The sequence below is a fragment of the Tupaia chinensis genome, unplaced genomic scaffold (genome assembly GCF_000334495.1).
Source record: "Tupaia chinensis unplaced genomic scaffold, TupChi_1.0 Scaffold000117_2, whole genome shotgun sequence".
In the NCBI taxonomy this organism is placed as follows: domain Eukaryota; kingdom Metazoa; phylum Chordata; class Mammalia; order Scandentia; family Tupaiidae; genus Tupaia; species Tupaia belangeri.
This window is the reverse complement of record NW_006159583.1, coordinates 4,247,892-4,264,747: the sequence shown is the minus strand read 5'-3', so window position 1 is coordinate 4,264,747 and position 16,856 is coordinate 4,247,892. Positions and strand designations below refer to the sequence as shown.

The window sequence follows — 16,856 nt, the reverse complement described above, 5'->3', positions numbered from 1 at the left end:
GATTGGGACTGTCACACATGGTACAGTTTCGTTTCACAAGTAAAATTTAGAACACAGTTGATTGGCTTTTGCTAACAAGCAAATGCTCCAAAGTCCCTCAAAATTGATTCCGAAGCATTCCCAAAAGATTTCTGGTAAAAGCTGACTTACTTCCTGGGTGAACAGATATAAGATATATATTAATTTAAAAAAATTAAAAAAAAAAAAAAAAAACAACTATCCTTGGCTAGTTTCCTGAAGAATAAGCAGTGGAAAATACAAACCAGATGTGAATCTTTGAGTATCTGAATCAGATATCGTGAAATTCTGTGGACCTATTCAAATCAGAATCAAGTACTGATGTGACAGAAATACCGCTGCGCATTCAGCAAGTATGACTGGAAGCACGCTAGTGAAAGAAAACGGACATTCCATGTTTTAGGGCAACTAGTGTAAGACAAACTCTTCAGCACATTAATTAGAATGTTAGTATTCTATTTTACAAAGCTAAAATGTAAGTCAACACACATAGGCCAGTGAGAAAAAAAGCTCAATGCAAATCTCACCACTTTAAGTTCTGTTTTCTGAGTCATGAGCAAATATGAAATCATTTAAAAATATTCGGGAGGTTTCTGCTGGAAGCAGAGGGGCATCCCTTGTTTGGAGTGGTCTTATAGTTACACTTGAATCCCTTCCATGAAGAACAAAGCAAGGAACACATGAAAATACCCCCAAATGTATAATATATGTCATTTTGGAACCACCTCCCTCTCTCTCTGTTATTACTGAGCATTGCTCTAAAAACATGCCAGTTTCAAAAAAAAAAAAAACGATGTCTAGTGCCCCCCATATATCAAATTGAATACAGATTTAAAGAAACTAGAAACTAAACTCTGACTCCAGATAGTGTGATAAAAACAAGCTTAAGATGACCAACCAAAGGAAATCAGAGATGAGTTTTCGATGTTTTATATTTTATAAAGCCCACTTAGTTACTGTACTTCTACAGTTAATATTTAACTACACTCCTGCCAGTCCTTTAAAGAAATGTACATGGAAAAAAAATCACTGCTTATTCTATCTTCCCCATAAGAAAAAACAAAACTATCCCCAGAAGACAACCACACAGAATAGTCAGGCATGTAAGCCTTTGCACAGCGCAGCGTACACTTACTGATTTTTTCCGCATCTCTTGAGAAAGGGAAGCAGCAAAGCTGGCCCATGGCAGTGGTGCTGGCTTCCTGTCCTGATCTGCTTCTCAGTGGCACCCTGAATAGAAACTGCAGTTCTACCACGGTCTGCGAGCACACCCTGCCTATTCCACTCCGAGGAGCAGCAGCAGCGCCGAGAGCCAGAAGAGCCAATGCACTCGCTGGGAGAGAGAGGAGAAGGGAACTGGCTACGGTGAGCAAAAAGGCTCCACCTCCCCTTCATCCAGCCTCACGCAACTGCTCCAGGACTGGCATTCAGTGAGGAAAGTGGCGGTAGGCTGGCCCAATTCTCGCAAACTGTGAGCCCCTACAGCCTACCCCGCCTTCGTAAGTGCTATGTGCACTGTGTGGCTACCTGTACGTATCTTTTAAAAGGTAACCCATAAAAGCCACAGTAAGTCTTTTCCTCTACTGACAAATGCAGTAATTATACATGGAAATTCAAACCAGAAAAACCCCATGTTTTCTGTTTTGCTATTTAAAGGGGAAGAGCTTTCTTTTATCCCCAAGAGACTTTTATCTGTCTGTTTTATGCATAGGGGACTGGGCATTGCAGAACTCTGTAAACACAACTTGAACGAAGTATCATTAACTACCTGACAAACGGCAGGAATAATAGAAATGACAGGGAAGAGGGGTATTGTTACCTACACATTATAGCATATTCTGTAAAGTGAAGTAACTGCTTTCTGGAACACAGCCCTATTCTTGTGCTGAAGTATTAATCAATTCTGTGAGTTTTCGAACTATAGTATCAAATATGTCAGTAGCCTAGAAAATTCCCCAAATCCAGATGCACCACTGGGGTAAAGATCAGGGAGAAGACCATCTTTTAAAATAAAGCTATAAGGTGACTGAGCAAATTCAGAAGCAGCAGAATAACTGATTTCAAAACATCACATATTTTGAACTTTCTGACATGAAATAAAAGGTTTGTTTAAAATCTGTTCTCATGTACAACGGAATAGACTTGCTTTATGACATTGGAGGAATGAAATGCTGCTCTGAGTGCCAGAAATTACATCCAAATTCTGACTTTGCTCCTTTACTTCCTTGCTAAAGACACACATACTTATTCACCAGGAGTTGAAAGGAGAGGAAACCATTGATAGATCCTGATGAAAACTTTAAGTATTTCTGAACTCAGTATGTCTACTCTCATACTCATTCAAACAAACAAACCAAAAAAAAAGTGTATGGTTTGGAAGAATAAAAACCGTCAATTTTAAAGATTCTACATGTTGTAATTTTTTTTTAAGAATTATTTTATTTAACCATCCATTCATTCATTCATTCATTTAAATTTGACAAGAGAATGGGAGAAAGAGAGGGAAAATGAGAAAGCAAACCACCAGGTCCAGGACTGGAATCGTGGTCAGCCATGTGGAAATCCAGCACCCTTAACCACCACGCCACCTGCTGGCCCCTACATGCTGTGCTTTTTTTTTTAACTGCAGTAAAGAAGTTGATAAGCATTAGGATATATTTTCAATTGCTTCTCTTTAGAAAGACAGAATTCTGACCTTCACACTTTCATATACATTGTCAAACATCATTTTAGACTGTATCAGCTAATATAAATTATTTATGTGGCTCACAGGGATATTAATATGCACTCTAATTTTCCCAGGTTGGAACTGTTGTAGAGGAGCCAGCAGGTGGCATAGTGGTTGGGGCTCTGGGCTTCCACATGGGCAACGGCGGTTCACGTCCCAGACCCAGTGGCTTGAAAATCACTCTGGGCATGTGTATATGTGTGTCCAAACTCCAGGAGGAGAATGGAGAAGGAATTGTGGCATGAGCATCCTCCCTCAGGGGTGATTTCTCACTTTCCCTCTCTCTGTCTCTCTGGTAAGTACACACCTTATGGCAAAAACCTTAAAAAAATTGTTAAGATTTATGTAATAAAAGGCAAATATATGACCAGTTAAGTGAAACTATCAAGTCTAATGACATAACTCAAATTAACATTTGATGGCCAGCAGGTGGTGTGGTGGTCAAGGCGCTGGATTCCCACACGGCTGACCGTGGTACGAGTGAAACTGGCAGCTTGCTTTCTCACTTTCTCTTTCTTCCTCCCTGCCTATCCATGGTGACTGCACATGCCTTGTGGCAAATTATAATATAAAAAAATAATAATTATGATAAATAATTCTTTTTTAAATAAAATTAACATTTGAAATGTCACATATCCTCAAATTGTTTTCACATTTTGGGGCTATTTAAAAGGTAAATATATTGTGCATTTTGCCTCTATTCTAATTTAATACATAATGAACATTATGATTTTAAATCCAATTTTATTTTTATAACCAGTTTTATTTCTTCACAGCTTATCCACCTGTAAATGTTTTTCTAAGGTTTATGTCATAGGGTGCATGTGCTTACCTCAGAGAGAAAGTGAGAGGCAGAGAGAGACAGTGAAAGGGAAAATCAGAAATCCCCCCACAGGAGGGATGACCACGCTACCCCTTCTCCTCCATTCTCTTCCCAGGATTTTGGGGATGCACACACGTGCTTCTGGAGTAATTTTCAAGCCACTGGGTCTGGGACTCTAACTGTAGGTGACCATCTAACTTAACCACTACGCCACCTGCTGGCCTCATTGACCTGTAAATTAACAGCAACTTTAAACTATTCCATTCTCTCTCAAATTCATCAAACATATGAGTTTGAAAATATAAAATAGATTTTTAATATAAAGGTAAAACAGTCCTAAAAGTAATAATAAAATCCTTAGTGATAACATTTTTTTAAAGGTAAAATAAATCAGAATGCAGAGCACACGTTAGACATCAGAAAATTGACACAGAGTGAAACAGGGTGAGGTGCTTTCTGTTCTACCACTGCCACTAGCCAGAAGTGACACGCTGGATAAGCCCTTGCAAACTCTAAGCCTCAGTTTCTTTATCTGAAAAATGGCAGCGGGAATGTTAAGGTCCTCTTTGATGTTAATATTACATGATTTTATGATTAAAATGGCAAAGGAAAGAACCATCTAACAACCGGTGAAAAATTACCCTAAATGTTACTTGTTAAAATAGAAGAAATATTTTCAGGGAACAGTCTTCACTGAGAAAAATGAGTAACCTCTGACATTTTCCAATCAACAACACCAGTATTCTGAGGAAACCTTTAGAATCAGAAAACCATGGGTTTGAATCTCAGATCTCTCAGACATTAACAGTTAAGAAACTTTAACCTCTTTGTCAGAGTTCTGGTCTCTTCATCTGTAAATCAGGTAAGTATATTATAAAGTTTTAATTTGCTGTGCAAAGTACGGTATTTGGGAGCAAGAGAAAGAGAGAACAGACTGTTCCTCTTTATGCACCTCATTCTTTTCAATATCAGGTAGCAATTTTGCCTCTCCTTGCAATTTTCTGCCTGGAGCTGCCATTCTGGGTTAATGCCTATACATCTAGCCTCCAAACAAAAATGTCCCTTATTCAAACACAGAGCCCAGGGAGATAACATTCTTGCAGTGAACTCTATCAACTTAACTTAGCCTGAAAATGTGCAATTAAGGAAATATATCAAACCTGTCATTAGCTAAGCAACAGTATTTATCGGAATACTCTGTAATCTAAGGGGGACCTATATAATGTTAGAGATTTTTTTCATAAGCATTTAAGAAGTGAAATAATAATAATGAAAGATTAGAGAGCAATAAAGAAATGCAAGACAGAATTTTTTTAAACTACCATTTACTGACATGTCCCATATGCCAGACACTGGCTACGTATTTCACATTTTACTCATTTGTTCAATCCCTACACAGTTATAAAAGGGAGGTGCTATAATTAGGCCCATTTTATAGATGGACAAAACTTAAACTTGGAAAAGTAAGTTGGGCAAAATCTCCAGCACATTTGGGACAATAATGGATTGATTGTGAACTTAACTTGTCTGGCTCTACAAACCCTAAGTGTCTGATCCAGAGTTCTAAATTATTAAACGCAATTTGTGTGTGGTGTCAGGTATGTACTTTATAAAACAGTGTACTACAATTCAAAATAATGTGCAGAAAAAGACTATTTAACCAAGCTCTATGTTTAAAATATAGTCTTGGCTTCTCATGTTTTGCCACCAAATCCCTTTATTAATGGTGTTAGAGTGAAATAATCCTATTTGAAACCAAAGGACCTAAAGACAGTTATTTTGGTGTTTTTATGGTTTTGTTTGTTTGTTTGTTTGTTTTTAAGATTTTTGCTATAAGGCATGTGCACTCACCGGAGGGAGAATGTGAGAAGTTACCCTCCAAGGGATGGTCACTCTACAATCCCTTCTCCTCCATTCTCCTCTAGGGATTTTGGACACACACATAGAGATTTTTGGCATAAGCACACACACACACATCCAGTGTGTTTTTCAAGCCACAGCGTCCATAATTCAAACTGCAAAGTTGGTTATGTGGAATCCAGTTGCCTTACCCACCCACGCCACCTGCTGGTCCACACATATTCCTTTTGGAAAAGGAACTGTTGCCTGCCATGCCATGGGAGAGGTGGCTAGATCTGGAGCACAGAGATACCAGAACAGCTCCTGAAAGAGTTCGTCTTCCAGAAAAAATAGCAACTTGTACCATCCACAAGTTATTCCTGATGGTATTAATGGATGTTTACTGGGGGATTAACAATTTTTTTTCAGTAATGTACAAGGTCTACTCTAACTAGAAGATTTTGAAAAGTAAAATTAATCTCAATGAGGAAAAAGAGCCAGTATGCTATCATATATATAAATTTAAAATCATAACTTTTTTCATGCTTTCTTTTTTTCATAGGCCTGGCTTTTTCATGCTTTCTTTTCTTATAGGCCCGGTTATTGACAAAGTGTGGTGAGGACAGTTGCCTATAGTGTTCTGGATTTTTATTATAATGACTAAAATGTCAGGAATAAAATTAAAAGTATGTAAGGGGATGATGGCTGCCTGGTCTCCATGTACTTTGAAATATTGGCTCTGACTACTGTCTGTGATAGCAAAAGAGCATTGTACCATTGTCCAAAAAGTCCATTCTCCATGTCATTGGCTATCTTCCTATTGATAACTGATTGTCTTTCTATCTATAACTGAATACATTTGCAGCTGGCTCTCCATACGCACAGATTCTGCCTTTGTGTATTTAACCAACCTCACATGCGACCAAGCCACACCAATTGTTATGGAGAAAGCAGTGTCTCTTTAATAGAGAGATGCTGAAGAAGATATCTATGTGTTTTTCTTTTTCTTCCTTTCTTTTGTTTTTGTTTTTGTTTTATGTTTTTCATAAGAGATGCACACTCTCCAGAGAGACAGAGAGAGGAAAAGTGATAAATCATCCCTCAGGGGAGGGGTGGAAGATGGCCACACCACAATCTCATCTCTTCAATTATTCTCCTGGGATTTTGGGCACGCATGTAAATATACCCAGTATGCCTTTCAAGTTACCAGGTCTAGGACCCATCATCAGCCATGTTTGAGTCTAGGGTCTTAACCAATGTGCCACCTGCTGGCCTTCTATATGTTTTTATTTCCTTTTATATCTGATGCTAAGATTACTTATTCGTAATTTAGGGATGATTGAAAAGTATATGGGAGGACATATGTAGGTTATATAAAATACTACACTGTTTTATATGAGGGACTTGAGCATCTTCAGGTACCCTAGAACGAATCCCTGGCAGATATCAAAATGTAACTACAAAATTGGATTTCTGAGCAGCCTTGTGAACAAGACTAACTCAAAATAGAACTATTAAAACCATACAAATTTAAAATAAAACATATTAATTTTAAAAAATTCAAAAACTGTACAAAGTTACCAATTTGAGGTCTCCAATTCATTAATTAAATGAAATTTGAGTTTGACAACTTGTGGAAACACATGAGAAGAAAAGGAATAGGAAATTTTTTTTTATATAACAGTGTCAAGGAAAAGAGGACATTTTTTTAAAAAGATTAATTTCACATTCAATTTTAAGGAGTCTCGTAATATTGACAGCATGTAGCCTGTAACCAATTTTGAGAGTATGAAATGTCACATTTACAATACACAAAATAAGACTCTGGGGCCTTCTATTAAACAGAGATGTTCAGAAGAGTTGTAGTCTTTCTAAACTTGTTCTGCCGTTTTCCCCAATTCCAAGCTAGAACTCTATGGACAAAACTAATAAAGCAGAAAGATTTCTAGGTAAAGAAGCCTCTGAGGGAGTGTGACATTGGTCCTGAGAAAGACGTAAACTAGCCTAGTGTTCAACTAACTTAATGCTACCGAAAGTCTGAAAGCCTTAGTCTTCTCTGACTAGATCAAGAAGATAATTCTCTTTTCAATTTCATGATTACATAGAAAAATCACTATTCTCTATACTGTAAATTCATACTAAACCATTAAGTATTTTAAAGTGATTTTTAAATCACTTGGTAAAGAAGAGGCCAAAATAGTTAGAAATTTTAGAAATGGAAAAAAGATATATATTAGCATTAATAAAATGAATCAGTGACCCAACTATATGTATTCCCTCAAATAATTAGTTTTGCTCCAGCTGCCAGAATAAACAAATTTTTAAAAGTCAGAAGCTTTCATACTAGAAACTATAGAAAAGGAAAAAAAAATTAAAAAAGCTTTAGACATGTTGTAGTACATCCTTAGAAGAGCCTTCTTCAAAATGTATAGTTATTAAATAAGCAAAGTATAACTGCAGGGAAAACAACCTAAAACTGGTATTAAGTTATATTAGCAGAATCCATTATCTTTATCTTATAATTATCTTTAATAATTCTATTATTTCTAAAGTTTTCCACAAAAGGACATTACAGTTTTTTATTGCAAACATATCTTAAAAAAAAAAAAGTACCCTAATACTGAAGCTATAATATAAATTTTTAATTATTGGCACTAAATTATAAAGCACAATGAAGAACAGTTTATTTAAATAAAAAGAGGATAATATTTCCCTGAGCATTAAATCCAACAGATTTTTTTCTGCATATATCTATAACCAGTGGTGATATTTTATAGGCTAAGTTCTAAACAGATGCAAATGTTTAAAACACGATAAAGCCATGTTTTGCTCAGGAATCCTACTGTTCGCATACCACATGGGTTATTTTACAGCAAATATCAAGCTTCAGGTGACAAAATGCTAAGTTGTGAATTCAGTATTGTCCAGCTCGCTGTTTTTCCTTGCCCTGGTGACTCTGGTGGCACGTTTTGTTGAGAGCTCACGTTGCTTCCACCACTTTTCTTTCCACAGTTGAGTCCACAAGGGTAGAATGCTCATGTCCTTAAGATGCAAGGCCTAGCAAAAAGCCTCCTGCAAATCCACCGGACATCACGATATTCTGCCTGATAAATTCTGTTGCTTCTTTGATTATGTTGTTGATTTCAGGTGCTGCTTTGTTGGCTCGTTTCTTAATCTGTCGTTGGGCTTTGTTTGCATCTTTTTCAGCTCTCTTCCAGTGGATCTGCACACAGCCACTGTGACTGGCAATCTGAAGGAGAAGAAAGCCACCACCTACTGCAGTGGCTGAAAGTTTTCCCACCTTCTGGAACACAAATCCTGCACACCAGCCAGTCACGCCACCCGTTATAATCTGGGTAGCTACTGAGTATTTTTCTACCACAGGTCCCGAACTGTGGCCAAACACTTGATTCCTCCAGTGATGTCTTCTTGCATACTCAGTTAAATCCAACACTTCGTAAGAGTCGTCATCAATTCCATAGTCTTGGGGAGGGAGGTTCTGAGTCGCCATGACACTGCCAGCAGCCAGTTCTGGGGTGGTCCGGAAAAGAGGACATTTAATTATCAAGTATAAAGAAAGGAAGAAACTGCTCTATCGCTCTAAATTCTGGAACCAAGCCTTAGAGACATCCTTGAAGGACAAAAGACACTTCACAAAGATTTCATTATACAGCAGGTAGCAAGCACACTTATGGAAACTGTTATGCCAAGAAATGTCACAGTTTCAATGAAAATGTATGTAAGAGCTAGATATTTTTAATGCTTTCTGGAAATATACCTTGTGGAACTTGGGATGTTTGGGATATATCTCAATTTTTATATTTCTCTACGTTGTTGTAAAACAAACAAACAAGCAAAAACCTATTCTATTCTAAATACTCAATCCATGATAAGCATGCATGTAACCATCACCCAGACCCAAAAGATTCTCCATTCTTTAGCCAACGCTGCATCTTTGGAGTCCTTTTGTCACCAAAGAGACAGGTTTTAAAACTGCATCATTAAATATTGAATTTGATGACCAGCAGATGGCATAATAGTTACATCACTAGACTTCCACGTAGTCAACCAGGGCTCAAGTCCCAGACCTGGTGACTTTAAACCACTCCAGGCGCTGGTGTGCGTGAGTTAAAATCCAAAGAGGAGAAGGGACTGTGGTGTGCCTATACGTGTGATTTCTTGCTTTCTGTCTCTCTGTCTCTCTTGGACTCTCTGGTGAGTGTATGTGTCCTATAGCAAAAACCTTTCTTAAAAAAAAAAAATTGACATTTGTCTTTATTTATTTTTTTTTTCAGAGAGATTTTTACTATAGGGCACTCACCAGAGATCAGAGAGAGAGAGAAAGCAAGAAATCACTCCTCAGGGGTGATGGCCACGCCACAATTCTTTCTCCTCCCTTCTCCTCCTGGTATTCTGGGCATTCGTGCACATGGACCCAGCATGAGTCTCAAGTCGCCAGGTCTGGGACTCAAACTGTGATTGCTCATGTAGGATCCAGCACCTCAACCACTATGTTACCTACTGGCCCCAAGTATTGATATTTGAAAGATGTTCATATTCAGGTCTGTCTATAAAAGGGTTGAAAATCACAGATGAAAAAACTTTGGGGATTATTTGTAAATCCCACTGTTAAAGTTCTGCTTTTAATTATCTGGGGAAATGATCTATCTGAAAGCTGGCAGCCAGGATCTCTTTTTATTGAACCATTACTCCTACCTTAGGCATATTTATTTTCAACAGCCTTTTTACTTCTCTTTGCTGTGCTTTTGCTTTTCTTTAAAAGTCATAGGTATTTGTATTTGAAATTGCCATATGCTATACAACTTTAGTATGTAACTGGAAAAAGGATTTTTTTCTTCTATGAAACAAAACATACTGTAGCAGTGTGTGTGCATTTAGGGAGGAATAAGAAACAAGTGGATAACTAGAGCTACAGAAGACTTTGTTCTTTAGCAGTTCTTAACAGCCATTCTGAAATCCCCTCTTTTTTTTTAATGCCAATGTTCAAATGCCTCCTCCATGGTTACTATGCAGACAGTTTTCTCTGTGTGTTACTTGACTTTAAACAACATACATAGCCAAAGCCTTTTCCTTAGTTGAGGAATAACTTCGGGAGAATTTATTTCCCTGCAGAAGAGCATTAGAGATAGGAAGCTGGGAGAAGTGCTGACACGTTCCATCATATTTCTGGACACATTGCATTTATAGCATGCTATTTTAATCATGTTCATTCCAGCCATTACTTATTGAACATCTATTATGTGCTAACATGATAATCACATAAGTTCTTGGGGGCAACGTTAAGATGAATGCAGCCACGGTAGGTGAGAGAACTAGTAGGACCAAAGAAGAGGAGCTCCACATTTGCAGCTGTCGCCCTAAAGGAGCAAGAGGAAACTCCGCATTCCCAAAGCAGGACATCCATTCAACGGTTTCATTAAGGCAATGCAGTAAGTGGAGAACACCAGTCAGAATCAGCCATTTATTCTAGATAGAGATGATTCAGCCCTGCTCTTGACAGTCTCTCCTTTTCAGGTACTAACAACAAAATCATGAAAACTGCCGTGAGTTACATACTCAAGGAAAAATGAAATTTTGGGATGTTAAAACCTTACATGGAAACAAAAAGAAAAGGAAAAGGAAAAGCAAAACAAAAACAAAAACAAAAACAAAAAACTTAATCTGCTCACTAGTATTTACATTAGCAGATGTGGCTGCTTTCTTTCTTTTTCATTTTTTTTGGGGGGGAGGGAGAGGTTTTTGCTATAGGGTGCACGCGCTCACCACAAAGACAGAGAGAGACAGAGAGATAGAAAGTGAGAAATCACCCCACCAGGGGGGATGGCCACACTGCAATCCCTTCTCCTCCATTCTCCTCTCGGGATCTTGGGCACACACGCACACACACCCAGCGTGAGTTTAAGCCACTGGATCCAGGACTTGAACCGCGGTGGATTACATGGGAGGCCAAAAACATAGCCATTACGCCAACTGCTGGTCCTCGTGGCTGCTTTCTTATTCAAGTGACTTTAATCCTTCAATGTCCTAAACCTTTCAAAGGAGAAAGTAATAACTATCACAGAAAGAAATGTACTTCAGAAACATCAACAGGACCTAAAAAGTAGATTTTATTTGTAGTTTAACAAATGCAAACAACACATTTCTAATTTGTTGGAGACTTTTTACAGGTCCCAATAGTTATTTCTTACATGGACTACTCTTACACTATACATAGCTCTGAAGGTGGTCTCCTGTTTGACCTTGGGCAAGACAACATCACATTCCCTGTTATGTCAAGCTTCAAACGAAAGATGCTTTAATAACTCAACACATTATTATTAAAGTACTTCTTTTCTCTAATACACTTAAAGGGATAAGGAAAAATGAAAGTGACTCTCCAAGAAAATTAGAACTCATTTATACTAGAGAAATGCTGTTAAATCAAGATTGTTTTTGTCAGGTCTCAGAATCTGTCATGGTCCAGGCTGACATTTATCTGATACACTGTCTCAGTATTCTCTCTGAATAATCTGTTTATGGATGCTTCTAGCATGTGGTAATTGCCAGAAGTGTTGTTTAAATACTCATAAGGGCAGAATGATGGCTCGGCAGTCACGCAATGCTCTGTGAGGCTGACCTGCCTACAGAGACTCTGGGTTCACCCCAAGGCCTCCCTCTGCAAACTGGGTGCACATGTCCCTGTAATCCAGGCTGGCAGAGGCTGGGGGATGGATCATGCTATCTGGGCCCTACAGTGAATGCCTATTTCTATAAATGTGTGTCTGTTTGTCTGTCTGTCTGTCTGTCTGCAATAAATTAGGCCATTCCTGTAGCCTAATGCTTAAGGGAGCTGGATCCCGCCTTATTTCAAATCCCAACCCCAGTAGCTTGAAAAACATGCCAGATGCATATGCCCCAAATCCCCATAGGATGGAAATGTGGAAGAAAAGGGATTGCACTGTGGCCATGCCCCAGTGGGGGGTGCTTTCTCTTTCTCTCTCTCCATCTCTCTCTGAGGAGTGCACACACCCTCTAGCAATTAAAAAAATAATAATTTAAAAAGAAATTAACCAATACTCCTAAAACCAAATAATTGAGTCTATTTTCTGTTAATATATTTCTTAAGTCACAACTGAAATGATGTATTTGTTAGGATGCATTTAGCTACAAACAACGAAAAACTCCTATTCAGATTTTTTTTTAAATAAATGCCATTATCTCCTATAATGTGTGATTGTGTCTAGGGTTGTTTAATTCAAAGGTTTAGAAAGAGCATCAAGCAATATGCTGAAAATGGGACACTAGAATGATGAGTCTTGATGATCTTAATCTAGAATCGAGTGTTTTCTATACTATGTCCGTTTCTACACTAATCACTAGCAAGAAGAATGGCAGCAGTTACCTGCAGGGTCAAAGCCAGACCCAGGGCTTGAAAGCCACCACATCACAGTGAAGGAGAAGTGCGGGAAGAGAATGGACTCAGAACAGGCAAACCACTAGTTCCTGCTAGAGTGTTTTATTTACCATATAATAAAATTGTGATATCTATTAATTAAAATTAAGAACTAGACTGAAAAGTTCTGTAAATAATTTTATAAAGAAAAAAATAACTTTAAAAGTAGATCTCTGAAAGAGCTTCCTGCTAATTAAAAAAGAACATTATGAATAAATATATGCCACATTTATAAACTAAATTCTTATTAAAATACATGGTTGGGGGGCTGGCAGGTGGCATAGTGGTTAAGGTGCTGAACTCCCACTTGGCTGACACCTCTGTTCAAGTCCCAGACCTGATGGATTTTTTTTCATTTAATTTTTTTTTTTTTTTTTTTTTTTTTTTTTTTAGGTTTGTGCCATAGGTTTGTGCACTTACCAGAGACAGTCAGCGGGAAAGCAAGAACCTCGCAGGGAGGATGGCCATGCTGTAATCCCTTCTCCTCCATTCTCCTAGGATCATGGGCATGCATGTACAACTGCCCAGCACGATTTCCAAGTCACCAAGTCCAGAACTCAAATCGCAGTGGACCATGTGGGAGTCCAGTGCCTTAACCATCATGCCATCTGCTAGCCCCAAGTCATATTTTTAATTTCATCTTTCCACAAACCTTTTGAAGTCCTCTCATATATCATCTATGTCCCAGACCTCCCTCCTCAACACACCATTTGAATGGGCCCCTGGTGCTTTCATACACCCAAAATTGAACTCAACATCATATATTCCCAAAATCTCTTCTCTGCATTGGTGCTGTATGCTACTGTCTACCTAGCGTCTATACTCCAAATCTGGGAGCCATCCTAGGCATCTATCTCTCTTTCATAGTCTACCTAAAACCTGAAAATACCTGCCTACCTGGATCTCTTACCTACCAAGATCTAAACACACCATTGGCCTTTTTCATCTCCACTCCATACACCAATCATAGGCAATTATCATAACCTGCCTTGGCTACCACAGCCTCCTTACTGGTCTTGCTTTTTCCCTCTCTTGCTCCCCTCAATAATCATATTTTTGCATTACTGGTAGAATAACCTGTCTAAAGCACAAATCTGATACTGTCATTTCAACTCCAAAATATTCGATGGCTCTCAGTCCCTAATTTAAAAAAAAAAAAGACCTAAATTCCTTAAGAACAATAATTCATGTACAAAGTGGATCATTTACGCATCCCTGCAGACTGCCCTGGGTCACTTCTCATGCCTTCCCTCCCTAGAAGACACTTCTCTTACTCTTGCCTCCAAATGTTCTCGTTTTCATCAGAAAATATTCCTCTTCTGCGCACCCTTTTCTGACAATCAGGCAGAATGAAAGGTACCCTCACTTTGTTCCCATTAGCTTCATTATAGTTATTATCACTTTAAATCGTAATTGTTTGCATGACTTCCTGCTAGAGAGTCATTTCCTGGAGAGTATGGCTCATGTTTGCACTTATTTGATCTTTAAGACTCAGCATAAGTGGTATTAACGCTGGTAGGCTAGACATAGTAGGTTCAAAAAATATATGTTCAAGAAACTACACAGCTAAGTGAGAACAACCAAAATTGGACTGAAGAAGTATTAAAGTGAAGAAAAAGCTTATATATCCACAGTAGTGAGCAACACTTCACAGGCCTGGAGGGAGTGATGAATGAGCTGCTAACTCAGGCAATATCAAGGAATCCTAAGTTCACTCTGCCCCAGTGCAATAGTCAGGGGACATTCATTCACCATAATCATACTTCATCCCCTTTCCATTCCTATTTTAAGAGTAATTGGGGACCAGCAGTTAGCGTAATGGCTATGTCGCTGGACTCATGTGGTCGACCGCAGTTCACGTCCCGGACCCGGTGGCTTAAAACTCACGCCAGGTGTGTGTGCGTGCGTGCCCAAGATCCCGAGAGGAGAATGGAGGAGAAGGGATTGCGGCGTGGCCATCCCTCTTGGGGGGTGATTTCTCACTTTCTCTCTCTCTGTCTCTCTCTGTCTGGCGAGCGCACATACCCTATAGCAAAAACCTCTCAAAAAAAAGAGTAATTGTATTACAAAAGGAAGATACAGTGGAATTGGTTTTTTGGAAAGAGCTGAAGAAAGACAATTCTGTTACTTCTCTTCCAATTAATCAAAGATGCAAAAATAAAGGCTAGCTTTGGCAAGTCTAAAATACAATAATTTAACCTAAAATAGAGAATTTATGAATTCAAATGATAGAAGAAACTTCATGAGGTTATGCACCACTCCAAATTAGATAAACTCATAAATGGTACTCTCTTTTCCCCATTTAAAAATGGTCAGTAAAGATATTATCTAAATCTCTTAACACCTTGTACAAGTGTCTTAACAATCCTTTAGAATCTAAAGTTTTTCCTAATCCCTAGAATTGTATACTCCTATAGAAGATTAAGAAGAAACAGACATTTTCCCATCCTAATCTTACTTTAAGTGACTCTTCAGGATTCTTTGTCCTCAGCTTTAAAATTTTTACATGAGAGGTCTTCAAAACCTTCAGAGAAAATGTGTACTATGAGACTATGCATGGATCTTAATTTGGATCTTAATTTTTCTTTTCTTTTCTTTTTTGCACTATAATAAACAGGTAGTTTAATTCCATTTTCCACAGACTTTGTGAAGTTCCCACATACGATTTGTTATGAAAGCAGCAGTGGTAATGGGCACCAGTTAGTGAGCACTGAGCATGCATTAGGCATGATGCTGAGTGCCTTTCATGCATCACTCTTCAGTCCTCACAGCATCCTCATGAGCTAACAACTGTGATTATCCCCTCTTTATAGATGAGGTGACTAGATTTAGAGCTGTTACGCAATGTGCATGAGGTCGCCCAGCAAGGAAATGACAGCGACCATTAGAACAGGGTCTGTCTGATTCTAGGAACTTCTGGGTCACTATGCTTTCCTCTACTATGCACACCTGCGCTCTCACCTTTTTTCCCTGCTATTCTGTGTCCTTTCCAATTCCTCCATGCTTCACTGAAATGGAGAAGAATTTAATGATTTTTACAAGTCTGTCTTTTGTGATGGACCATATCCAATTAATTATTTACATAACACTGCATTATTTAAATTAGATTTGCCAATCTTTTTGTTTCTCCCCTAGTTAAAAAGTAATGAAACTTGAGGCTGGCAGGTAGAGAGGTGGTTAAGGCACTGGACTCCCAGATGGCCAGCCATGGTTTGAGTTCTGGAATTTGCTGTTTGCTTTCTCACTTTATCTCTCTCTCTGGTCAAATAAATAGTGAAATGAAAAATGAAACTAACTTTTAATCTTCACCTGTGCATTTATATACATAAACTATTGGGTTGTCAGAAAAGTAATGACTCATTTTTGCATATAAAAACAGAAAAATACATCATGATTTTTCCAACAGTCCAATATATATAAAATATGTATACGTAATATAAAATATAAATTACATACATACATATAACAGTCTATATACATATGCACTTTTAACTTTAAAATGCACCAATGTTTACCACATAACAATCTGGGGAAAGTATTAGAAGTCATGCAAATAGGAACCAGTAGATAATATAATGGCTACATCGCTGGACTCCCATTTAGTCTACTGCAGTTCGAGTCCTGGACCCAGTGGCTTAAACTCATGCCAGGCACGTGTGCATGCATGCCCAAGATCCCAAGAGGAGAATGGAGGAGAAGGGATTGAGGCGTGGCCATCCACTCTGGGGGGTGATTTCTCACTTTCTGTCTCTCTGCCTCTCTCTGTCTTTCTGGCAAACACACATGCCCTATAGTAAAAACCTCTCCAAAAAAAAAGAATCATGCAAATATTTAATAACCATAAAAACGAGTATTCTTGCGGGGCTCCCGGGCCCTGCGCGGTGCGGCGCGGCGTGGTGCAGCACGGCGGCGGCGCCTGTACCTGCACGGGCCCCCCGGGCCTGCACGGCCCCCCAGTCCTGCACTGCCGGGGCTCTGCTCCGCGTTCCGCTGCC

General features: G+C 38.6%; 1 protein-coding gene across 5 annotated transcripts in view; it reads right to left on the bottom strand.

The window, feature by feature from the left end:
• AKAP7 (A-kinase anchoring protein 7) overlaps positions 1-16,856 on the bottom strand; it is a 184,724-nt gene that overhangs the window by 32,307 nt on the left and 135,561 nt on the right. Inside the window, exon 1 of one of the 5 annotated variants that reach the window (XM_027770232.1) lies at positions 1,154-1,500. The exons of 1 other annotated variant lie outside the window; for it this stretch is intronic. In XM_027770232.1, the coding sequence (XP_027626033.1) occupies positions 1,154-1,202 (49 nt within the window). In that variant the 5' untranslated portion in view covers positions 1,203-1,500. Of the gene's footprint in view, positions 1-1,153; positions 1,501-7,044; positions 8,940-16,856 lie in introns of those variants that run through there. 3 more of the 5 variants (XM_006144295.3, XM_006144293.3, XM_006144292.3) reach the window with 3 other exon arrangements.